The following is a 26114-nucleotide window of genomic DNA, read 5'->3' as shown; positions in this document are numbered from 1 at the left end:
TTCACGTCATTGCGCGACCGCAGCTGTAGGGCGGGGACAGGTGGAAGAAAGGGGAGGAGTCTTCTGAAGAGCGCAGTTTGACAATAGAAGGCCTGCAGCCGGTGTCCGGTCGGAGACATGAGCACCAAACACGTGACGTGCCGGTGAGTGAGGAGACGGTCCCGGGGGCAGGGGGGCGCCGTGCACTGACTGGAGGAGCCGGGTGCTGTTGTGTTGGTGGGCGGGACTCTGCGCTGTGTGGGTGTGTGGAGGACATGTGTGTACAGGGCTCTAGACTGGCGGAGGGACCCTGCACTGGAGACGGTCAGGGTGTAGCTCATACCTGTCCTATGTGCCCCTCTACTGACCACTCATGTGTTCCCAGCTCATACCCTCACCTCAGAGCCGTCAGGACACATAAGGTCTCGTTCAGATGACCACGAGAAACGCAAATCCTTGTCCAGAAGCGGCTCCACTGCATGGATCGTATGGGAGTTTGGGTCATTAGACCCCCGGGGGACATTATACACTGCTCATATGCCCACCCTGCAATCCAGCAGTGGTGGTCCTGCGTGTACACTATAGGAATAGGAGCCGCCCTCTCTAGTGGAGTAGACCAGCACTTTTTCCCCATAGTGTACAAGCACGACCACCACTGCTGGATTACAGAGTGGTCATAACCATGGAAACGAGCAGTGTATGATGAGATGGAAAAATGAATCCAGACAGCAAAGGAGACAATATGGACAATCACAATACATTAGTAATTGACTTGTAGTAAACGGGTAAGGCCTCTTTCACACTTGCGTTGTCCGGATCCGTCGTGTACTCCACTTGCCGGAATTACACGCCGGATCCGGAAAAACGCAAGTGTACTGAAAGCATTTGAAGACGGATCCGTCTTCAAAATGCGTTCAGTGTTACTATAGCAGCCAGGACACTATTAAAGTCCTGGTTGCAATAGTAGTAGTGGGGAGCAGGGAGCGGTATACTTACAGTCCGTGCGGCTCCCGGGGCGCTCCAGAGTGACGTCAGAGCGCCCCATGCGCATGGATGACGTGCCATGCGATCACGTTATCTATGGCGCGTGGGGCGCCCTGACGTCACCCTGAAGCGCCCCGGGAGCCGCACGGACGGTAAGTATACTGCTCCCCCGCTCCCCGCTACACTTTACCATGGCTGCCAGGACTTTAGCGTCCCGGCAGCCATGGTAACCATTCAGAAAAAGCTAAACGTCGGATCCGGTAATGCGCCAAAACAACGTTTAGCTTAAGGCCGGATCCGGATCAATGCCTTTCAATGGGCATTCATTCCGGATCCGGCCTTGCGGCAAGTCTTCAGGATTTTTGGCCGGAGCAAAAAGCGCAGCATGCTGCGGTATTTTCTCTGGCCAAAAAACGTTCCGTTCCGGAACTGAAGACATCCTGAACGGATTTCTCTCCATTCAGAATGCATTAGGATAAAACTGATCAGGATTCTTCCGGCATAGAGCCCCGACGACGGAACTCTATGCCGGAAGACCATAACGCAGGTGTGAAAGAGCCCTTATCCTGGAATTATTACTGATGAGCTGTCCAACACCCTGGGCCCCCTGTCGATCTCCGTGAATGGGGCTGAGCTGCAGCTAGGCCATGTGCCCGATGTCCGGTGATGTCCCGGGGCCTAGTTGCAGGTCAGAACACTGCCACTATACAATGTGCGGCGCTGTGCGTGGTGGGATGCCGAGAGCCCTGGTGACCGCAGAGACTCCCTGAAACAGTTGGTCGGCGGGGGTGCTAGGGCTCGGATATTGATGACCTATCGAGAGGATATTTTATAATAAATGTTCTAATGAAGTTGCTGGGTGATAAAGGTCTGATCACTATGCGGCTATGGTCTCTAAACCTTGTTCCACAGTGCCCTGGTTCCTCCTCAGTCTGAATGGAGCGGTGGTAGACCACGTCTGGTGCTGCTTAGTGTTTATAGGGCACAGACTTTGCTGCAGAATGTGCCCTTCGTGTGTGACCGCTGCTCTGTTTAGACTCTGGGAGCACTCTACCAATCACTGGCCACAGCAGTCACCTGTGTATCCAGATGAGACCTGATGATCATTGGAAGGGGATTCTGGAGGGTACGGCTTCTTTTAATATTCTGGGGGTTCAACCCCCTTAAAGGGGGTTTTCTCATCTCAGACAATGGGGGCATATCGTTAGGGGCCTATCTCCTAAACGGAGCTCTGAAAGTAGTGGAGGGCGCACTGCGCATGGGCAGCTGCCCTCCAGCCATTTCTATGGGGCCACCGAAAATAACCAAGCGCCGGCTCTGCTATTTCCGTCTGTGCCATAGAAGGGAATGGAATCAGTGGGCGGTCATGCGCGGTGCGCTCCCTTTCACTTCTATGGGGGAAGCGCTTGGTGGTGGCCGGACGGGAGTCCTCCAGCCAACACATTGGCCCACTCCGTTCTTGATCTAGTGGGGGCGTATCCTAGCGATGTGACCCCATTGTATCAGATGGGAAAACCCCTTTAAAGCAGTGTGTCAGACCATAATGTATGATGATCACAAAGGCCAGCTCCATTTTTAGCATTTTCTCTTGGTGCACGTCACACTCCATTTCATTTTTGCTCCTCTGTTTTTTCAGGTATTTCATACATGGCGTGTGTCGGGAGGGAAACCGCTGTCTGTTCTCACATGACATAGCAAACAGTAAACCGTCTTCAATCTGCCGGTTCTACCAAAAAGGAACGTGCGCCTACGGATCCCGCTGTAGGTATGGAGCTTGTTATACCTTTTTTTTTTTTTGTGGTAAGTTGAAGTAAAAGTAAAGCACTAACTTTGGGGCCGCAGTTGAGCAAATATTCAAATGGGGTCTGATCGTTGGGACCCCCACAGATCCCAAAAACGGGGGTTCTGTTTCCCTGATCTGATGGCAAGTTAAGCAGAAGGTGGCTTCCTGCCACCCTATTCATTCTCTAGGGAAATGCCAGAGATACTGCAGTACAGCACTCTGCGGTCCCATAGAGTGAATGTAGCGGCAGGACGTATGCTTGACTTGCTTCTCTATTAGATCGGGTGAATGAGATCCCCATTCTCCGGATTGGTGGGGATAACTTCTAAACTTGGTGTAACCTTAGTGACCACCCATACGTGTTTTTACTGCGGCCACTAAGGGACCTTAGGCTGGGCTGCTGATTTTTTTGCTGCTTCGAGAGCGGGGACCCGGCTGTCGAAGCCTGGACCGGCAGGAGTGCTGATCAGGGCTGTTTAACACTTTACATGCCGTGGGCAATGGCGCATGTAAAGTGCTGACAGAGGGAGCAGACTCCCTCTGTCTCCCATCGGCACTCCGCAAATGCGATCGCAGGGTGCCGATGTGTGTGAAAGCTGCCTGGGGTCTGATGTAGGCCCCAGACCAGCCTTGAGGAATTTCGCCTCTCTGGCACAGCCTGCTGGTCAATGTTAGAATAGCATATAGGGATAGTGCATTGCATTTGCAAAGCAATCAAAAAGTTGTCTGTTATAGTCCCCTTGTGGGACTGTTAAGTGTTTAAAAAAAAAAAGGGGGAAAAAACTCATTTGTTGAATAAAAAAAAATCCCCTTAAAAAAAATTATGCATTTTTTTTTCCATTGAAAATACGCTTTTCAATGAAAAAAAGTGCAAAAAAATAAAAAAATCTTCCCAATATGTTTGGTATTGCCGCGTCCATAACGACCCAGACTACATAAATATCATGTAAATTATCCCCTACAGTGAACGCCGTAAAAAAAGACAGAATTGCTAATTTATTCTTAGTTGCCACCGAAAAAATGTAATAACAAGCGATCCAAAAGTGCCATTTACTCTAAAATGATACCAATATAAAATGCAAGTCGTCCCACAAAAATCAAGTCCTCACACAACTCCCATAGAAAGAAAAGTAAAAAAAAGTTATGGGTCTTGGGAAGCGGCAATGCAAAAACTTTTTTTTCTTAAAAAAAAAAAAAGGGGGGGTTTATTGCAAAAAAAGTAGTAAAATGTAAAAAAAAAAAATACTATATGTATTTGGTATCACTGTAATCGTACTGACCGAGAGAATAAAGATATTATGTTATTTATACCGAAAAATTAACGCCGTAAAATGTATAATGTAAAAACGCAGTCACAGTATTGCTTTTTTTCCCATCTCCCTCCCAGAAAGAGTTAATAAAAGTTAATCAGAAGGTTATGTGTACCCCAAAATGGCGCCATTAAAAACTTCAACTTGTCCCGCAAATAACAAGTCCTCCCAAAGCTATAAGCTATATAGACTGAAAAATAAAAAAGTTATAGCTCTTGGAACGCGACGATGAAAAAGGAAAAAAAAATGCTTGGTCAGTAAGGCCCAAAAGAGGCTGGTCACTAAGGGGTTAAAAGAGCAAGGTATTTATTAAAAATTTCCAGTGGCCATGGTGAAATCTGTCTTCTGCGTGGACGCTACGTATATATAATTGTCTTTTACAGATATGATCACGTCAAGCCTTCAAGCCCTTTAGTTACTTATACTCAAGATGTCCCAGCAGCCATGGCGGAAGCTCCTCCCATGTCAGCATCTGCGGTGGAAACTCCTCCAGTTGTCACCCAGAGCACCCCACACAAGCGTGAGAAGAAGTCCCTTGTTTTGAGAGATCGTGGTACGTACAGTAGTTTATAGTAAGCAGCATCTCATTAAAGGGGTAGTCTCATCCGGATAAGTCCCTTTTTGAAATGGAACCAGTCCTGCCATCTCCGATCCGTGTTCTGGAACCTCCAGTGAGCAGCGATGTTGCTGAGGAAAGTTGCAATTGTTCATACACTTTCCCGACACCGGATTGTGTAAGGCCAGGAACAGATCTGGCTTATGGTTCAAGCACACAAGCACAAATTGCGGTGCGCAATGCAGGGGCATTAGCTGCGTACTAGTTTGTGGATGTGGATCCGTTCACTTGAATGGGTCCGCAATCCACAAGAATCAGTCCACACCGCAAAAAAATAGAACATGTCCTATTTCTTTCGCGGTGCGGAAGTACGGACTGAAATCCCACAAAAGCGCTCCGTAGTACTTCTGTGGGCTTCTGCTCCACTCCTTATTTTGTGGATTCACTTGAATGGGTCTTCATCCGTGATATGGAACGCACACGTCCGTTGCCGATATATATTGCAGACCGCAATACGGGCACAGGCCGCACACATTCGTATTCATAAGCCCTTACATTGGGCAATAGCGAAACCCTCAGTCTATGAAGAGATCTCTGCACCGCCGGATTCTGAGCCTTTTTTCCTAAAGCCCAACATTTTTTTTCCAGTTGATGGGAAGATCATGGTCTGATATTTGCTGTATCTTGTTTTTTTTTCACACTAGATCTATGTGGACCGTCAGACGACAAGAACCAAGTCAATCCAGTTCACAACCCACAATCTTGCAGCGATGCAGAAGGCGGTGATGAGTTAGCAAAGCCACATTCTTACCTGGAAGCCATCCGTACTGGATTAGAAGACGTGGAAACAGCTGCCCCTTATGAAGACCCATACCAGCTTTGTCCCTATGCAGCTGCTGGGACATGTCACTATGGGGAAAGCTGTGTCTATATCCATGGAGATGTGTGTGAAATCTGCAGTCTGCAAGTACTTCATCCTTATGACCAGGAACAGAGAAAATCCCACGAAAAGGTGCGTGGGAGGTCATAGTCTTTATTTCAGTTAAAGGTTCATTAACACCTCAAGGTTAAAGGGTTCCGTCATGACATGCCTCCATAGTAAGACAAATCAAGTGCCAGGCGTGCTTTTGTCTCCTGATACCACTGCTTTTCCTTCCAATCCATGCCTGCATTCCTGAGAAATCAGTGATTTTTCTTTTATATGCAATTGAGCGGTTTGGTGCAACGAAGACATCACCATTGCATTTCATTGCACCAAAAGCTCTGCTCCTTACTACGCAGCACTAGCAAGCGTGTTGATCCCCAAAGCTCCGCCGCACATGTAAGAACACAGGACCGAGTGAGATTAAAGGGAACCTGTCATCAACTTTATGCTGATGTCACTGAGGGCAGCATAAAATAGTGACAGAAATGCTGATGTCAGCGGTGTGTCACTCATGAGCTAAAAGTAAGTGGTTGCTGAGAACCAGATCCATAATCGCTGCAGCCCAGGCCTTGAGAAGAGTCAAATCTACCTGAGAAGAGTCCTGGTTATTCCTAATCTCCTGCACTCTCACCCATCTGCTGATGATTGGCAGTTCTCTCCTAGAGAGAAAGTGTGAAAACTAGGTAGAAGACGGTCAGTCATCAGCAGGTGGGTGAGGAGATTAGGAATAACCAGGACTCTTCTCAGTCTTTTCCAGGCCCAGTCTGCAATGATTGCAATCACTTACTTCTTTTAAAGGGAACCTGTCACCGGGATTTTGTGTATAGAGCTGAGGACATGGGTTCCTAGATGGCCGCTAGCACATCCGCAATATCCAGTCTCCATAGTTCTGTGTGCTTTTATTGTGTCAAAAAACCGATTTGATACATATGCAAATTAATCTGAGAGGAGTCCTGTACCTGAGATGATTCAGGGACAGGACTCTTCTCAGGTTAATTTGCATATGTATCAAATCTTTTTGTTTTTTTCACAATAAAAGCACACAGAGCTATGGGGACTGGGTATTGCGGATGGGCCATCTAGCAACCCATGTCCTCAGCTCTATACACAAAATCCCGGTTCCCTTTAACTTTTAACTGACAGACCGCTGAAATCAACTCACCTGTCTCTACTTTATACTGCTGTTAGTATGGGCAGCATAAAGTTGATGACAGGTTCCCTTTAAGGCCCCTTTCATACGAGCGAGTGTCACGCACTGTACTCGCAGCGCAGCACCGTCCTGAACTCCCAGCACTTATTACGGGGTCACATATCATTAAATTGATTTATCATTCTATGTAACCCTTACAGTTCTGGAATGTATTGGATAACCCTGACATAATGCTGTCAGTGTTATCCAATACATTCTAGACCTCTAAGGGTTACATAGCATCATAAATCAATCTAATGCTATGCAACCCTGGCAGTGCTGGGCGTTCAGGATGGGTGCTGCGCTGTGTGTCCGCAGCGTGACACTCACTCGTCTGAAAGGGGCCTAAATCTCCCCTGCCTGGTCCTGTCACTGAAGCTGGGGAGGCTGGGCTGGACGCAATAAGGCCCCTTTCACACGAGCGTGACGGATTAGGTCTGGGTGCATTCAGTGAAACTCGCACCATTTTGCAAGCAAGTTCAGTCAGTTTTGTCTGTAATTGTGTTCAGTTTTTTCCACGCGAGTTCAATGCGTTTTGATGCTTTTTTTCACGTGCGTGATAAAAAAACGGAAGGTTTAGAAACAACATCTCCTAGCAACCATCAGTGAAAACCGCATTGCATCCGCACTTTCTTCACTGAAGCCCCATTTACTTCTATGGGGCCAGGGCTGCGTGAAAAGCGCAGAATGTAGAACATGTTGCATTTTTTACGCAACGCAGAACTGATCCGTAAAAAAAAAGCTCATGTACACAGACCCATTGAAATGAATGGGTCAGGATTCAGTGCGGCTGCGATGCGTTAACGTCACACATTGCACCCGTGCGGAAAACTCGCTTGTGTGAAAGGGGCCTAATGAGTGAACCCTTTGACGATGACCTTTTCACACCAAAAACCTATCAATATCAATGATTTCTTGGGAATGAATTACTATGGAGGTATGTGGTGAAGGGAACCTGTTAGGACAATAATGGTACTTCAACCACTGGCTGCATGAAATCCCAACAGACCCCCTCATTACAAACAATTGTGTTCTACAGGCTGGGCCATTTATATGGATACACCTTAATAAAATGGGAATGGTTGGTGATATTAACTTCCTGTTTGTGGCACATTAGTATATGTGAGGGGGGAAACTTTTCAAGATGGGTGGTGACAATGGTGGCCATTTTGAATCCAACTTTTGTTTTTTCAATGGGAAGAGGGTCATGTGACACATCAAACTTATTGGGAATTTCACAAGAAAAACAATAGTGTGCTTGGTGTTAACGTAACTTTATTCTTTCATGAGTTATTTACAAGTTTCTGACCACTTATAAAATGTGTTCAATGTGCTGCCCATTGTGTTGGATTGTCAATGCAACCCTCTTCTCCCACTCTTCACACACTGATAGCAACACCGCAGGAGAAATGCTAGCACAGGCTTCCAGTATCCGTCGTTTAAGGTGCAGCATATGCTGTGAAGATATGAGATGTGCAGCAACTGAAACGACAGATACTGGAAGCCTGTGCTAGCATTTCTCCTGCGGTGTTGCTATCAGTGTGTGAAGAGTGGGAGAAGAGGGTTGCATTGACAATCCAACACAATGGGCAGCACATTGAACACATTTTATAAGTGGTCAGAAACTTGTAAATAACTCATGAAAGAATAAAGTAACGTTAAAACCAAGCACACTATTGTTTTTCTTGTGAAATTCCCAATAAGTTTGATGTGTCACATGACCCTCTTCCTATTGAAAAAACAAAAGTTGGATTCAAAATGGCCGACTTCAAAATGCCCGCAATGGTCACCACCCACCTTGAAAAGTTTCCCCCCTCACATACAGGTCCTTCTAAAAAAATTTAGCATACTGCGATAAAGTTCATTATTTTCTGTAATGTACTGATAAACATTAGACTTTCATATATTTTAGATTCATTACACACAACTGAAGTAGTTCAAGCCTTTTATTGTTTTAATATTGATGATTTTGGCATCAGCTCATGAAAACCCAAAATTCCTATCTAAAAAAAATAGCATATCATGAAAAGGTTCTCTAAACGAGCTATTAACCTAATCATCTGAATCAACTAATTAACACCTGCAAAAGATTCCTGAGGCTTTTACAAACTCCCAGCCTGGTTCATTACTCAAAACCGCAATCATGGGTAAGACTGCCGACCTGACTGCTGTCCAGAAGGCCATCATTGACACCCTCAAGCAAGAGGGTAAGACACAGAAAGAAATTTCTGAACGAATAGGCTGTTCCCAGAGTGCTGTATCAAGGCACCTCAGTGGGAAGTCTGTGGGAAGGAAAAAGTGTGGCAGAAAACGCTGCACAACGAGAAGAGGTGACCGGACCCTGAGGAAGATTGTGGAGAAGGACTGATTCCAGACCTTGGGGGACCTGCGGAAGCAGTGGACTGAGTCTGGAGTAGAAACATCCAGAGCCACCGTGTACAGGCGTGTGCAGGAAATGGCTACAGGTGCCGCATTCCCCAGGTCAAGCCACTTTTGAACCAGAAACAGTGGCAGAAGCGCCTGACCTGGGCTACAGAGAAGCAGCACTGGACTGTTGCATGTCATTCGGAAATCAAGGTGCCAGAGTCTGGAGGAAGACTGGGGAGAGGGAAATGCCAAAATGCCTGAAGTCCAGTGTCAAGTACCCACAGTCAGTGATGGTCTGGGGTGCCATGTCAGCTGCTGGTGTTGGTCCACTGTATTTTATCAAGGGCAGGGTCAATGCAGCTAGTTATCAGGAGATTTTGGAGCACTTCATGCTTCCATCTGCTGAAAAGCTTTATGGAGATGAAGATTTCATTTTTCAGCACGACCTGGCACCTCCTCACAGTGCCAAAACCACTGGTAAATGGTTTATGGACCATGGTATTACTGTGCTCAATTGGCCTGCCAACTCTCCTGACCTGAACCCCATAGAGCAGTGATGGCGAACCTATGGCACGGGTGCCAGAGGCGGCACTCAGAGCCCTCTCTGTGGGCACCCGCACCCAGGAAAAACTATGGCGTACCAATATGCTTTTGACTTTTCCTGCCATTTATCAGCACAGGACGCACTATGAACAGCACAGGCAGCACACTGAATGTAGGCTATTAAGCTATTATAGCTATATGATAAAGTACATAAAAGATATACTATATTGGTGTTCAGGTTAAATTGCCGTGTTGGCACTTTGCGATAAATAAGTGGGTATTTGGTTGCAGTTTGGGCACTTGGTCTCTAAAAGGTTCACCATCACTGCCATAGAGAATCTGTGGGATATTGGGAAGAGAAAGTTGAGAGACACAAGACCCAACACTGTGGATGAGCTTAAGGCCTCATGCACACGACTGTTGTGTGCATCCGTGGCCGTTGTGCCGTTTTCAGTTTTTTTTTTTTTTTCGCGGACCCATTGACTTTCAATGGGTCCGTGGAAAAATCGGCAAATGCACCGTTTGGCAGCCGCATCCGTGATCCGTTTTTCCTGGCCGTGAAAAAAATATGACCTGTCCTATTTTTTTCACGGCCAACGGTTCACGGACCCATTCAAGTCAATGAGTCCGTGAAAAAACACGGATGCACACAAGATTGTCATCCGTGTCCGTTTTTTCCTATCGTTTCAATGGCAAACTTGACTTCGATTTTTTTTTTCATTTTTCATGTCCGTGGATCCTCCAAAAATCAAGGAAGACCCACGGACGAAAAAACGGTCACGGATCACGGACCTACGGACCCCGTTTTTGCGGACCTTAAAAAAAAAAACTGTCATTTGCATGAGGCCTAAGGCCGCTATCGAAGCATCCTGGGCCTCCATAACACCTCAGCAGTGCCACAGGCTGATTGCCTCCATGCCACGCCGCATTGAAGCAGTCATTTCTGCAAAAGGATTCCCGACCAAGTATTGAGTGCATAACTGAACATAATTATTTGAAGGTTGACTTTTTTTTGTATTAAAAACACTTTTCTTTTATTGGTCGGATGAAATATGCTAATTTTTCGAGATAGGAATTTTGAGTTTTTATGAGCTGTATGCCAAAATCATCAATATTAAAAATGGCTTGAACTACTTCAGTTGGTGTGTAATGAATCTAAAATATATGAAAGTCTAATGTTTATCAGTACATTACAGAAAATAATGAACTTTATTACAATATGCTAATTTTTTTAGAAGGACCTGTATACTAATGTGCCGCAAACAGGAAGTTAATATCACCAACCATTCCCATTTTATTAAGGTGTATCCATATAAATGGCCCACCCTGTACTCTGAAATGCTGCAGCATAGTTTCAAAATGAGTCAGAAACGCGGAGAGGTTGTTTTGGGGGCAGCCCTCTACTGGTTTCCCCTGGCCTGCTAGGCTTGACTGACCGTTCTCTGTCCATAAACAAACAAGGAGTCAGTCTAGCTAAGCCATGGAGGAAGAAGCCACCCCAGTGACCCTACTCCTCATTCCCAACTTGTTTTTGAACCTTTTTATCTCTGAAACACCAGCATCTAGTAAAACATATATGTAAATTAAAGGCCCCTATATGTTTTGACAGGACCGGCTGACAATCTAATGTGTATCGGGAATTCGCCCAACAGATGAGAAAGAGAATTTCATATAATGTAAAGTGGAAAACTACTTTAAAACTGGGGAAACAAACTCTGCATCGGTTCCGAGGTACCAGTCGGAACCAAAGCCGAGCTAGTTTCCAAGTTTTAAAGTGGTTTGAAAATCAACTACTGAAGTTATTCAACGAAGTCTCGTGCGACTCCGCGAATAAGTGGCTTTGGCTCATCGGAGCCCATACATTACAATACTGTAGGGAGATGAATCTCCGTACAGTATTATTCCGAAGTTTTGAATGAAGCGACTTTGGCTGTAACATCTAGTTACGACTACCCTACAACCCAGTGGCAGTGGCCATGCTTGCATACTGTAGGAAAAAGCGCTGGCCTCTCTGGTGGATGGGACCATGGGAGTGCACATAGGCATGCGTGCACAGCAGTCCCGGTCCTGGCAACCTTGTATCTGCGCTGCAGCAGTGGCTGTAATCCCTGGATATGAGCAGTGATAATGTGATGGAAAAATGAATCTAGTCAGGAAAGGAGGCAATATGGACAATCACAATACATTAGTCTACATGATGAATGCCATTTGTTGAAGTGAGATAACCCCTTCAAGCCAAAGTGCTGCTCTCCAGCATTCTGGCTCCAGGGGGTGCAGTTATTAAAATGTTACCCTCTTTCCAGAGAGACCCTTTACTGTATTTTTATTTTTTTACACTTCGTAGGACCATGCTTTATCACTTATATATTTGCTTTCTCCTCCAGTTGTGCATGGCGAACTTTGAACACGAGATGGAAAAGGCTTTTGCTTTCCAGGCCAGTCAGGATAAAGTGTGCAGTATCTGCATGGAGATTGTGTATGAAAAAGCTTCCCCCTCTGAGCGAAGGTTTGGGATCCTGTCGAACTGCTGTCATACGTATTGCCTCTCCTGCATCAGACAGTGGCGATGTGCCAAACAGTTTGAGAACCCGGTTATAAAGTGAGTGTCACCCTGAGACTTTAACAAACATAGGAGTGCGGTATGGTAGTGACCCTTCAATATTCTTATAAGGAATTAGAGACATCGTGCTCAGTGCTGCCCCTCTCTTGTTACACAATGTACTGCAGTGATCATTCCCCAAATCCAGATGTTCTGTGGAAGGTAGCAGCATCAAGAGGGGTCACTTGTTCACTAGGGATAGCAAACCAATCCGAGTCAGGTCTAGCTATATAACGATCTTGTTTCCTCATCAGGTCATGTCCAGAATGCCGTGTCATATCGGAGTTTGTGATCCCCAGCATATACTGGGTAGAAGATCAGTGCAAGAAGGATGAACTTATTGAGGCTTTTAAGCAAGGAATGGGGTGAGTGTGATAATTGGGTAAGGCTCTTTTCACAAGATCAGGATTTGATGAGGATTTCTACCCTTTTGCATCTAGTGCAAGAGAGAATTATATCCAATCCCATTCACATGCAGGGGAAAAATCTGCATGGGATCCGCAGCACACTCCACAATGAAAAACTGCACATTAGCCCCATGGATTGTTAATGTGGGCAATGCTTACACGGGTTTACGGCACACTAGTGGCCGAAATCGGAGTCTGGTTTTCTGCTGTGGATCCTCTTGTAATATACATGTCAGATTTAACCCAAGAACAGCCTTTATACAATATACACTGTTATGCTTGGTATACTGTAAAGAGGCATCAGTGCTCGTCTATGCTCTGCTGCCCCTCCTAAACAGCTGGTCCATGGGGGTCCTGGCAGTCCACCCCACTGATCAGATATTAATGACCTATCCCGAGTTAACATACTGAATTATTCTGATACAGATGACAAATACATGCAACCACGTGCAAGAAATCTAACTTGAAATATGCTACAATAGCCTCAGCGCAATACTAAACATAGAAACCACAAGAGTCAATGAAATAGGAGACAAAAACATGATCTAAGGTGGCCATAGACATGTAGATAATTTTCCCATCTAAGAATGAGTGGAGTAGTCTGGGGACAATCTGATGGAAATATATTGTCAGTTGAGGGTAAATTGAAAAAAAAATGGGCCTTCGTAAAATGATTCCTAGCAAATAATAATTTGTTGCACTGTCATCAACTGAGAATGTTGGGTAATGTACAAAATGTAAACGTGGTAAATATCTGTACAATATGTGCATATTCTGCAGTACTGTACAAAACATTAGACCACAGCGATCTGTATAGCAACTTAAAATCCTATAGTTTGCTTTGATGTCCTGTTATGGAGCACTCACTAACTAAAGTGTATCTTTACATCTGGGGCCACCTTTATGTATGCTACAGTATGGCTGGCTGCTTTTCATCCCCAGCACTGCATACATCCTGTGGTGTATACCACCGTTGCCAGGCATCGCTTGTTAGAGTATGTGAGAAACTTATGAATCTTTTATATCTATTTAGTTTAACGAAAATATGTATTTTTCTATTTTAGTAAGAAAGCATGCAAGTATTTTGATCAGGGACGTGGCACCTGCCCATTTGGGGGTAAGTGCATGTACTTGCATGCATACCCTGATGGTACTAAAGCAGATCCAGAGAAACCACGAAAACAGCTTGGATCCGAAGGCACAGTGAGGGTAAGAGCTATAGCCATTCGTTTATCATTTTTTCCTGCTTTCACTAAGTGCCATTTACACAGGCAGTAAATCACCATCCGGTGGTGAGCAAAAATGCACTACTCACTGTTGCTTCGGTTTTACAATACTTCCTCTATGATACAAAAAGTGCACATATTTCTCTTGCGTTTATTGGGGATACAGGCTTGACCATGGGTATAGCTGTTGCCACTAGGAGTCGGACACTAAGCACAAAGGTGTGAGCTCCTTCCTTCAGCTATACCCTTCCTACAGGGACTAAGCTTTGCAAGTCTGCAAATTTTTTCCTTTTTTGATTTCTTTTCTTCTAGCGGGATTTCAGGCAGTCCTAGCTGCCTGCACTCCCGCCCGCTGAGTCTTCCCAGTCTCCAGAAGTCAAGGAGGACCAGAGGTTCGTAAAGCCTCTGCGACTCGCCAGTCTTCGGATCACCACGGCCACCCACTACAAGTCCCCTCTGTTTCCGGTGTAGTGGCCCTCCCCAAAGGGCTGCACACCGAAGGTTGTGATCTGGCTGGAGCCAGGGGGGCAGAAGACACCAGACGCGTGAGTATTTATGGTCCCCAAAGTGCTCCCCTCCTTCCTCCTCCCTCCCCTTCTCAGGTTACCTTGAGTGATTAGCCCCATAGAAGCCTTGTCCCTTCCATGCGTCTTTCTCCTGATGTCAGATGGGGCTTCTTTCTCTGATATCAGGGATAAAAAATTGCAATCTTTCACAAAATCATCCTTTGACGCAGTGGGCACAGCACTGCAACTGGGTTTTGCCTCTACATGGGTGAGCAAAGCTATGGGTGAGTGGGCAAACAATCTACGTCACGGTCCCTCCTCGGGGGACCCCTTAGAGGAACTTGCGATATTGCCCTGCAGCTCTCCCATGCCAGTGCGTATATTTGTAAAGCCTCTCTGGACATGGCCAGGCTAATGGCCTGCTCGTCAGCCCTTTTGGGGGCTATTCGCCCTACTCTATGGCTCTTCTGCCGGGCGGCAGATAATGCTTCAAAGCGGACCCTGATGGCCCTCCCCTTTACCGGCAGCAGACTTTTTGGCAAATGCCGCACAACATCATTTCTGACGCTACACGTGGTAAGAGTACTCATTTACCACAGAACAGGGTTTGTTTCAACAAGTCAAAATAGCGTAAACCTCTTTTTCGCCCCTTTCAGAGTTTTTCCAGCCCCAAGCGACAAACTGACAAGTCTGCCTCGGATCAGAAGCGCAAGCCTTCCTTCAAACCTCACCCTTCCTGGCGTCCCCGTCAACAGGACTCTAAGTCCTATGACCCCAAGACCTCCTCTGCATGACGTGCAGCTTCGAGCGCCCTCCAATCGGGTGGGTGGCCGGCTTCATCTGTTTCATCTGTTTGGCCAGCTCACATCTCGGATGCCTGGGTGAGAGAGAGGTCATCTCAGAGGGTTACAAGCTGGAATTTAGTTCCCCTGTCCCGATTTTATTTTTTATTTCTCGTCTCCTCCGACCTCTTCCTCTGCCGCAAATTCCTTTTTCCAAACACCCCCACAGCGGCACGACAGGAGGATACCCCGCCTCCCCAGGGACAGGAAACAACGTGGAGATCTTTAAATACTCCCCTCCCCTTACCTGCTCCAGTTGTTTCCTGTCCCTCTGGGAGCAAGACGTGGAGTTCTTTTCGCTGGTGGGATTTCTTTCGCCCATCAGCAGGATCGCCGGCAGGTCGTTAGGGGAGCAGGATCTGGGACTGCGGTGCAGTTCTCCCTGTCTCCCAGGCACAAATCCTCCGGTGGAGGCAGCCCCGAGCAGCGCTTCCTCGCTGATATCGCGAGAAGGAAGCCACAGGATCGCGGGTCACGTAAGCGTGAGCTCACAAGCGCGGGAGTTAGACGTCACTTCCCTGCACAGATTTTAAAAAAACGGCGGGAATCGGCGGTGTCCTAAGAACAGCCTGCAGCATGTCGGCATCAGGAGAGGACGCAATGCGCAGACCCTCGAATCCTTCCCAGACCGGCAGCCCGGTAAGCTACCCTCCTCTGGAGGGAAATAATGAATGTATATTGCCTGTGATTCACTGTGGGGTTTAGGTTTTCTGACCTTCTGCACTGGATAAGGGACTGTACCTCTCCCTTTCTACAGACTAGGCAGCCCCCCTTTTTTTATTAAACAAATTTTCTGACTTATATCTAATATAGGTCAGGGAAATTCAGAAATCTGAGGCCCAGCGTGTCAAAAAGTGTTCCATTTGCAAAAAGGCCCTACTGTCAGGGTATAAAAAAGCCCTTTGTACCAAGTGTTTGGAAAAGATTGTGGCAGAAGAGTCTCCTTCCTTATTGGATAATATTAGAAATATTATTAAGGATGAAGTAAGCAGCGCTGTGGATCAAAGACTAGCTGCTACGTCCCAGAAGCCTTCTACTTCTATGGCTGAGATGCCTGCGACTTTAGAGGCGGAATATCAGGAAGTGGATCTTGATGAAGGGGAACTCTCAGAGTCTGAACCTCTTTCCTCTGAAGATGAGTCCGGGAAGCCTCTTTGTTCCATTGAGGAGACCGAAGTATTATTAAAGACCATTAGGGCAACTCTAAACCTAGAGGAGTCTAAACAGTCCAAAACTATACAAGATTTAATGTTTAAAGGCTTAGGAGAAAAAAGGAAGAGGGTGTTCCCCCTCCACTCTAATATTACAAAGTTAATTAATAAAGAGTGGACCGATGTGGAAAAGAGACCAAGCGTATCTAGGGTCCTAAAAAGAAAATATCCCTTTGCTGAGGAAGATACGTCCTCTTGGGACAAATGTCCTAAGGTGGATGCCCCCGTAGCAAAGATTACAAAAAAGTCAGCCTTACCCTTTTAGGATTTAGGTCTCTTAAAAGACCCAATGGATAAGAGAAGCGAGGCCCTACTAAAAAAATCTTGGGAGGCTTCCATGTCCATCCTTAGACCTAGCGTAGCCGCAACATATACAGCCAGGTCCATGTCTATCTGGTTAAACCAGCTGGAGGAGCACCTAGTATCAGGAACCCCTAGAGAGGATATTTTAGCTTCTCTTCCAGTTCTTAAACAGGCGGCAAAATTTTTGGCCGATGCTTCGGTCGACTCTATTAAGTTAGCAGCCAGGTCAGCGGCCCTCTCAAACTCTACCAGAAGGGCAGTATGGCTTAGGTCCTGGTCAGGTGATGCGGCATCCAAAAACAAACTCTGCGGCATCCCCTGCGAAGGTGATAGGGTGTTCGGATCAGTACTGGACGACATCCTTGATAAAGCCACAGACAGAAAGAAGGGGTTTCCTTCGGAACAAAAGAATTTTCGTCAGAGACGTTTTTTTCCCACATCTAGGGGCAGACGGGACCAAAAGAGAAGAGATTTTTCCCCCCGGTGGCGTTCGGGAAGAGGTCGAGGGTTTTTATTCAACCCCTCTGACTCCTGCCAAAGGTCATCAAAGCAATGACGCCAGATGCAGGGTAGGAGGAAGGCTGAAGTACTTCCTTCCAGCCTGGGAGAATATCTCCAATTCCCCATGGGTTTTGGACGTAGTCTCATCAGGCCTAAAGTTGGAGTTTTCCACTCTTCCCCAGGAGGTGTTCTACATCACCAAAAAAGCCGGTCCAGTCCAAGCTCTAATACTAGATCAGGTAAAAATCCTTTTACAAAAAGAAGCCATAGCGTCAGTTCCCCTAGCAGAACAGGGAACAGGTTATTATTCCCCCTTATTTTTAGTCAAAAAACCGAACGGCTTATACAGAGTCATTATAAACCTAAAGGGACTGAACCAACATCTACTCTACAAACGGTTCAAGATGGAGAGCATAAAATCCACTATAAATCTGTTACAGAGAAACACCTTTATGGCAACCCTAGACCTTACCGACGCGTACTACCACATTCCAATCTGCAGAGAGCATCAGAAATTCCTAAGATTTTCAGTACAGCGGGGTTCGGTGGTACTCCATTATTAATTCCAGGTCCTCCCCTTCGGCATTACGTCAGCACCAAGAGTCTTCTCCAAAGTGATGGCAGAGGTGATAGCAGATCTTCATCTAAGGGGCATATTAGTTGTGCCGTACTTAGACGACTTCCTTATAGCCGCTGCATCAAAAAGTCTCCTATTAGAACAGATAGAAATAGTGAAGCAGAGCCTAACAGACCTGGGGTGGCTAATAAACATAGAAAAGTGAGACCTCCAGCCCGAAAAAAGGAAGATCTTTTTAGGAATGCTGCTGGATTCAGGCCTCATGAGGACCTTCCTCCCACAGAAAAAAGTCCAGACTATCAAGCAGGAATTTACGCTGTTCCGCAGCAGATCAGGAGTGACAATCAGGTCAATAATGAAAATCTTGGGTCTAATGTCCTCAGCTATCCCAGCAGTAAAGTGGGCTCAGGCTCACTCAAGAACCCTCCAGGCTTTCATGCTCAGGGAATGGGACAAGAGCAAAGCTTCTCTAGAACGGAGAGTAAGAGTCCCTCAATATGTAAGAGACTCCGTAAATTGGTGGTTGATCAACCAAAACCTAAACACAGGCGTCCCGTGGCAGCAAACAGATGTAGTCACTATCACTACAGACGCCAGCAAGAACGGTTGGGGGGCCTTTTCAGACAGGTCCGTAATACAAGGGGGCTGGCAAGAAAATCAGATCCTAGCCTCTTCCAACCTGAAGGAGTTAAGGGCAGTCTGGGAGGCCTTGAAGGCCCTTCACTCAGAAGTCCACGGGAAAGAAGTGAGAATACTCTCAGACAACACCACAGCGGTGGCCTATCTGAACAGACAAGGGGGCACAAGAAGCCCATCCTTGGCGAGGGTCTCAAGAGAGATTTTCCAGTGGGCGGAAAGAAACATACTATCAATATCGGCAGTTCACATAAGGGGAGAAGACAATACAGTGGCGGATTTTCTCAGCAGAGATGTCTTGAAAGAAGGGGAATGGTCCTTAAACCCAAGGATATTCCATCGGATAGCACGAACATGGTTCCTTCCAGAAATGGATCTGTTTGCCACGCGTCAAAACAGACAAGTAGAGAAGTTCGGCTCTCTGGCTTATTCAGATCACCCTCTTATAGTGGACTCTCTCTCCCACCCATGGCCAAGAGTAAACCTGTATGCCTTCCCTCCCTTTGCGTTAATCCCCAAGGTGCTGCAAAAGGTACTTCAGGAGAACCACAATCTGATCCTGATTGCTCCTTACTGGCCCAAGAGGTCATGGTTCCCTCTCCTAGTGAGGATGTCAGCAGGAGACGTGTGGCATCTACCAAACATCCCGGATCTCCTTCACCAGGGCCCAGTATGGCATCCCAAGACAACACAACTTCAGTTGACAGCATGGAGACTGAGCGGGAAATATTAAAAGGAAAGGGCCTCTCGGACGCGGTAATTTCCACAATTCTTTTTAGTCGCAAAAAGGTGACTTCGAGGATCTATGACAGGATCTGGCAGTCTTTCAGAAGATTTACAAGGGGGGATTCCAGAGGTCCCCTTATAGTCACTAAGGTCCTAGAATTCCTCCAGTCAGGTCTTCAGAAGGGGCTAAGAGTAAGCACTATAAAGGTCCATATATCAGCCTTGAGTGCCTTACTTGATATAAAATTAGCAGACATAGACCTTGTTAAGAGATTTGTGAAAGGAGCTCGGAGAAAACAGCCAATAGTGAGGTCCACTGTCCCTCCTTGGGACTTCAATCTAGTCCTAGCAGCCTTATCAGACAACCCTTTTGAGCCCTTATCTGAAATATCTCTAAAGATGCTTACCTTTAAAACAGTTTTCTTAATAGCCATCACCTCGGCTAGGAGGGTGGGGGAGATACAGGCTTTCTCGTACAGGCCCCCGTACCTGTCCATCAAGGATGATAGGATAGTACTGAGACATTCTCCCTCTTTTTTACCCAAGGTGGTCTCTAAGTTCCACTGTCTCCAGGAAGTGTCCCTCCCTTCCTTTGGATCCCCATCAGGCAGTCAGGAACAAAGACGCTTCCATAACCTGGATGTAAGAAGAGCCGTTCTTGCCTACCTAAATGCTACAGAAGATCTCAGGAAGACGGACAGACTATTTGTTCAGTTTGCAGGCCCAAATAAGGGAAACACGGCAAGCAAAGCATCCGTTAGTCGATGGATTAGATCGACAATCTTGACTTGTTATGACTTAAGGGAGGTTCCTCCCCCAGCAGGCTTAAAAGCCCATTCAACCCGATCTGTAGCAGCCTCTTGGGCTGAATCAGCGGAGGTTCTGTTAGAACAAATTTGCCAGGCAGCCACCTGGTCGTCACCTTCTACTTTCTTTAGACATTATCAGTTAGATGTGTTGAAGAACAGGGAATTATCATTTGCTCGCAGAGTGTTATCTGCTGTTGTCCCCCCCTGATATGGGATTCCTATGTTATTCCTCCTGTCGTGCCGCTGTGGGGGTGTTTGGAAAGATTTCAATTACTTACCGGTAATTGGTTTTTCCTCTAGCCCCCACAGCGGCACGGGGAATTTCCCTCCCAATGATTATTCTAACTTTTATTTAACAAAAAAAAGAAAAAGGATGAAAGAAGGAAAAAGTTGTTTTGTCTTTCTTGGAGAGTATCCTTGTCTAATTCTCAATAATACATAAAGATTAATTTTGTTGCATCCATTCCAGAGTTTTCTCGGTTATTTACTGGAGCAGGTAAGGGGAGGGGAGTATTTAAAGATCTCCACGTTGTTTCCTGTCCCTGGGGAGGCGGGGTATCCTCCTGTCGTGCCGCTGTGGGGGCTAGAGGAAAAACCAATTACTGGTAAGTAATTGAAATCTTTTCAGGCTATTCACACACTTTTGCTGCAGGGAGTGATCATCCTGGTTCCTGCGCAAGACCATTTTCGTGGGTTCTACGCTAATCTTTGTGGTCCCCAAAAAGGAGGAAACATTCCGTCCCATTCTGGACCTCAAGGCACTCAACCGCTTCCTTCGGCTCCGCCGCTTCCGGATTGAGTCCCTGAAATGGTCATTGCGTCCATGGAACCGGGGGAGTACCCGTCCTTAATAGACATCAAGGACGCTTATCTTCATGTTCCCATCTGCGTCAGTCACCAAAAATTTCTTCGGTTCGTAGTGGGTTCCTTTCACTACCAGTTTGTGGCCCTCCTGTTCGGCCTGGCCACAGCTCCCAGAGTCTTTTTGAAGGTGCTCAGTGTTGGACGTATATAAATTCAGCTCGTATCGAGGGGAATAGAGCGAAGAGAGAAGGGGGGGGCGCAGAATAGGGTAGTAGGTTCGATCAAGATATAAGATAATAAAAAATCAGGAGGCTCACATTATACGGTTGTGCTAGTGATAGGCACAACCCTATTGAAGACTTATGTGCATTTTGACCTATTCACCAGGATTGCAGCTGCAAAGGAAGTTTTTCGGATAGGATGTCCAGTCCTCACGAAGGATGTTTGTAGTGAAGTAGATTCTGCTCAGGCGCAAAATCGCTGGTCAAGATGGTCTCTTGATGTGCTGACACAGGCTCCAAGAAGATGGCCTGTTCCCAAACCGAGAGTCATGGCCCTGCTCCATTCCATGGGTATAGTGACATTACACAGATGATATCCTGATAAAGGTTTCGTCATTGGCAACGGCAGACAGCCTACGCATAGTCCTGGACACCCTGGAACGCTTCGGATAGATCCTGAATCGGCAAAAGTCATGTCTTTATCTCAGCGGCTAACCTTTCTAGGCATGTTACTTGACACCTTTGAGGCCAACTGTCCATCTTCAGATTCTCCCCTTGTTGCGGCCCTGTCCTCTTCCCATTCGTCGCTGTATGCGAGCTCTGGGTCACATGGTCTCTGCCTTTTGAAGCAGTTCCCTATGCTCAGTTCCATACCAGGACTCTTCAGCGAGCCATTCTAACCAATTGGGATTGTTCTCCAGCCTCCCTGGATCGACTCATACGTCTCCCTGCCGCTGGACCCTCAGGTGGTGGTTGGTTTCCCTGATGTTGGGCCGCTCTTTCCTTCCTCTCCGTTGGACGGTGCCGACAACGGACGCAAGCCTCCGGGGTTGGGGGAAAAGTGTTGAGAAAGCTATCTGGTCAAGGCGTGTGGTCATGCGAGGAGCGCTCCCTCCCAATCAAGGGGATTGATCCCTCAAAGGGCAAGTTTCGGCTCTTTTTCCATTCTTTTTCAGCGGAAATTGGCTTTGCTTTCTGCGGTTCGGACCTTTCTGCAGGGGGTTGCGCATCCTCCATCAGGACAAAGTAGTCCTTTGCCCTGTTCAGTCCTTCCTTCAGAAGGTTGTCAGCATTCCATCTCAATAAAAAGATCATTCCACCTTCCTTTTCTCCTGCCCCATCTCATCCTTGTGAGCAGTCGCTCCACACTCTCTGGATTTTAGTACGAGCCGTTCACATCTATCTGTCCCAGACGTCATCTTTCCAGCGGATGGATTCCCTGTTCGTCATTCCAGAGGGCTGACTGCGTAAAATAAATTCCCCATGGATTTATTTGGGGTTACTGCTCATTCTGCTCGGGCAGTGGGGGCCTCTTGGGCAGTGCATCATGGGGCTTCGCCCTTCAGGTATGCAAGACAGCTACCTGGTCGTCTTTGCACACCTTTTCAAAATTTTACAGAGTACACACCTTTTGCGTCTTCTGATGCTTTTCTAGGGCATAGAGTTTTGCAGACGGCGGTTCTTTGATTGGCCGAAGGGTTCTTGTTTATGCCTACCCTTGGGACTGCTCTGTAATGTCCCATGCTCAAGCCTGTGTCCTCAATGATACAGATGAGAACTAGATTTTTGTACTTACTGTAAAATCCGTTTTTATTCTGTTCATTGGGGGACACCGCTCCGACCTGTTCTCTCTTTTACAGGCCTCTTATGGCCTATGTGGTTCTGTGTTTGTACATAGTTTTGGTTTTCCTTTTTTTTGGTTTGTTTTGTTTTCTTCTCCTACTGACTTAGCTTAGTCCCTGTAGGAAGGGTATAGATGAAGGGAGAAGCTCATACCTTTTGTGCTTAGTGTCGCCTCCTAGTGGCAACAGCTATACCCATGGTTAAAGAGGACCTTTCACTACTCTACAAACGAAAAACTAACTATACCTGTGGGCAGAGCAGGGGTCCCCCTGCACTTACTACTAAGTCTGGGCGCCGCTCCGTTCGCCCGGTATAGCCTCCGGTGTCTGCGCTCCCTCTGACTGATTTCTTGTAGGAGGCGTGTCCCTTGCTGCACTGCTGGCCAATCGCAGCGCACAGCTCATAGCCCAGGCATGATGGGAGTTGTAGTTTTGCAACAGCTGGAGGGCCACGAGTTTGACATCCCTGCTGTAAACCATTGGAAAAACTGCTGTCATTCAGCTAAGGCTATAAAACGTGTAAACTCAGAATGTTATCTTAAACTTTAAACATGACTATGGGATTCTTCTAGGGAAATCCATGTTTTAAAATAAATGTCCTTTTCCTGGATCCTCCCACTGCCCTGTCTTCAGCAGAAGATCAGCACACAAAGGAGAAGGCAGCAGCTTCTGCCCAACTACCTCTCTGTGCTAGAAGAGCTTAGAAGAACTTCTTTCTTTCCTTCAAGGAATGTATAAAATACATTCGCATATTAAATACAGAGGAGTCGGAGTCGGAAGTACAAAAAACTGAGGAGTCGGAGCATTTATCTATCGACTCCACAGCCCTGCTGCTGACAGGCAATGAGGTGCGGGACAGTGACGGTCAGATCAGCTGGCACATTTACACGGGCCAATTATCAGGAACTGGTGTTCATACAATCCATTTTCTATAGAAATGCCACTGTTTTGTTCATTTGGGACCCCCTCATTTTCATGAACTTTGGGGTCCCAGCAGTTGGAGCCCCCACCAGAGACATACCATTTATTGTGTGGATAGGGAATACGTCTTTATATTGATATAGCCTGAATTTTAAAACCAGCAGATTATAGATGTCTGCTGCCTGGTGGCAGCTAATATGGGATGTTAGTGCTGTAGTACATCTTTATCTCTTGTTCTTGCTCATATAATGTTTGTATTTTATTGCAGTTCTTCAATGCAGTCAGGCTATGGGACTTTATCCAAGATCGAGAAACTCGCAGTGCCCCCACCACCGATGATGAAGTGGCTGAGCTTGGAGACCTGTTCATGCAGCTGTCAGGAGCCGACCAGCAAGACGCCTCCTCTTCTAACTGAAATGTATTTATTAGAGAGTATAGAATAGAGGCTGTATGGGATTAGTGTGATGATGATGGCTGAACCAAGTGTCCTTTCCTCCAAGAAAATAAAACCGAGCCGCTCTGTGATCTTGTCCCAAGTCTGGGAGTCTCGCCCTGTCAGGTTCTTACATAGCCGGTCAATATTTTGTATTTAGTACATATGATAATGTAAAAAGAAAGCTGCCCTGAGGACATCATTAGTGTCTGGGGCATGCCAGATGCTTACTGGAACGGGATGGTGGCAGTAGTGGGAAGTATCTGGCAGCCACTTGTGTCATCATGTTTGGATGAAGTGAACATGCTAAGAGATCTTTCATCTAACAATTATTGCATGTCAGACTGTCCAGTAATGTTACTTGTTTCTTATGTACCAGATCATATTTAAATTTTCTAGATGAAATTTCTTAATGCTTTTCCTTTTTTGCATTCTTTTATTTGGTTCATAAGCTTTTAGTTCAAAGCCCTTCATGTGTCTGGGCTAAAATCTTGAGATGTTTTATCTTCTGATCTACTGTGAAACCACTACTACTGAAAGCCACACCACAGCGATATCTTATTCACAAAACTCCCCCTGCCTTCAAAGTATAGTATAAATATAACTATATTAGAGCAATAGACCAGGAACTGTGCTCTGAGTGATCACCAGCATCATTGAACGTAATGGACAATAATTATATGTATCCTGTTAGGAGCTGTGTAAGTGGTACGGATTATTGGGAACCCCAGCATTGACTTCTCGTTAGCCTGAAATATATAGGATAGGTGTGTTGTTCAAGCCATATATATTGATGACCTGGCTTCCCCGCCGATCAGCTGTTTGAAGAGGAGGCGACGCCCAATGCAAGCAACGTTTCCTGTTCATTACACTGCGCGTTGTCTCTCCTGTTAGTGGTGGCGTGGTATACAGTCTGTTCCATAAATATTGGGACATTAACACAGTTCTAACACTTTTGGCGCTATGCACCACCACAATGGATTTGAAATGAAACGAACAAGATGTGCTTTAACTGCAGACTGTCAGCTTTAATTTGAGGGTATTTACATCCAAATCAGGTGAACGGTGCAGGAATTACAACAGTTTGCATATGTGCCTCCCACTTGTTAAGGGACCAAAAGTAATGGGACAGAATAATAATCATAAATCAAACGTTCACTTTTTAATACTTGGTTGCAAATCCTTTACAGCCTGAAGTCTGGAACGCATAGAGATCACCAGACGCTGGGTTTCATCCCTGGTGATGCTCTGTCAGGCCTCTACTACAACTGTCTTCAGTTCCTGCTTGTTCTTGGGGCATTTTCCCTTCAGTTTTGTCTTAACCAAGTGAAATGCACGCTCATTCGGGTTCAGGTCAGGTGATTGACTTGGCCATTGCATAACATTCCACTTCTTTCCCTTAAACTCTTTGGTTGCTTTTGCAGTATGCTTTGGGTCATTGTCCATCTGCACTGTGAAGCGCCGTCCAATGAGTTCTGAAGCATTTGGCTGAATATGAGCAGATAATATTGCCCGAAACACTTCAGAATTCATCCTGCTGCTTTTGTCAGCAGTCACACCATCAATAAATACAAGAACCAGTTACATTGGCAGCCATACATGCTAATGCCAGGACACTACCACTGCCATGCTTCACAATGAGGTGGTATGCTTAGGATCATGAGCAGTTCCTTTCCTTCTCCATACTCTTCTCTTCCCATCACTCTGGTACAAGTTGATCTTGGTCTCATCTGGCCATAGGCTGTTGTTCCAGAACCGTGAAGGCTTTTTTAGATGTCGTTTGCAAACTCTAATCTGGCCTTCCTGGTTTTTTTTTTTAACAAATCTTTATTTAAAGATTTTCCTCACTTTACAGAGCGAAGATAAGGTGCATGACATATTTGAAAAACATTAACAAAACATGAACCTTACATCCAGTGTCCAGTATATACCATAAGAGTCATTCAGAGGGGTAAGACAATGCGACCCGCGGGATAGCGCACAAGATGGAATACAAGTTTATAGCATACATAATGTTATCATAATAGTACAGTACATAGGTTGTAATACTGGTGGTCGTATGGTTATGGTAACAAAAAGCTATTATTATCATTTCTAATATTAAAGCCTCTTGTGAACAAAATCACATGCTGTA

At 46.1% G+C, this 26114-nt stretch overlaps 1 protein-coding gene across 1 annotated transcript; it reads left to right on the top strand.

Annotated features, from left to right (window-relative positions):
- Positions 1-24399, top strand: MKRN2 (makorin ring finger protein 2). The gene is made up of 8 exons (XM_044301882.1): positions 1-143; positions 2600-2728; positions 4440-4609; positions 5317-5624; positions 12021-12235; positions 12490-12600; positions 13707-13851; positions 23816-24399. The coding sequence occupies exons 1-8, from the start codon at positions 118-120 to the stop codon at positions 23960-23962; spliced, it is 1251 nt and encodes a 416-aa protein (XP_044157817.1). The 5' UTR covers positions 1-117; the 3' UTR covers positions 23963-24399.
- Positions 24400-26114: the final 1715 nt, after the last annotated feature.

The sequence above is a fragment of the Bufo gargarizans genome, chromosome 7 (genome assembly GCF_014858855.1).
Source record: "Bufo gargarizans isolate SCDJY-AF-19 chromosome 7, ASM1485885v1, whole genome shotgun sequence".
Classification (NCBI taxonomy): Eukaryota; Metazoa; Chordata; class Amphibia; order Anura; family Bufonidae; genus Bufo; species Bufo gargarizans.
This window is presented reverse-complemented; position numbering and strand designations above follow the sequence as displayed.

Excerpts from the sequence above, each read along its gene's own strand:
- MKRN2 (XM_044301882.1), top strand. The coding sequence starts at position 118 with ATGAGCACCAAACACGTGACGTGCCG. Across the intron at positions 144-2,599 it reads ACCAAACACGTGACGTGCCG|GTATTTCATACATGGCGTGT; the intron begins GTGAGTGAGGAG and ends CTGTTTTTTCAG. Across the intron at positions 5,625-12,020 it reads AGAGAAAATCCCACGAAAAG|TTGTGCATGGCGAACTTTGA; the intron begins GTGCGTGGGAGG and ends TTTCTCCTCCAG.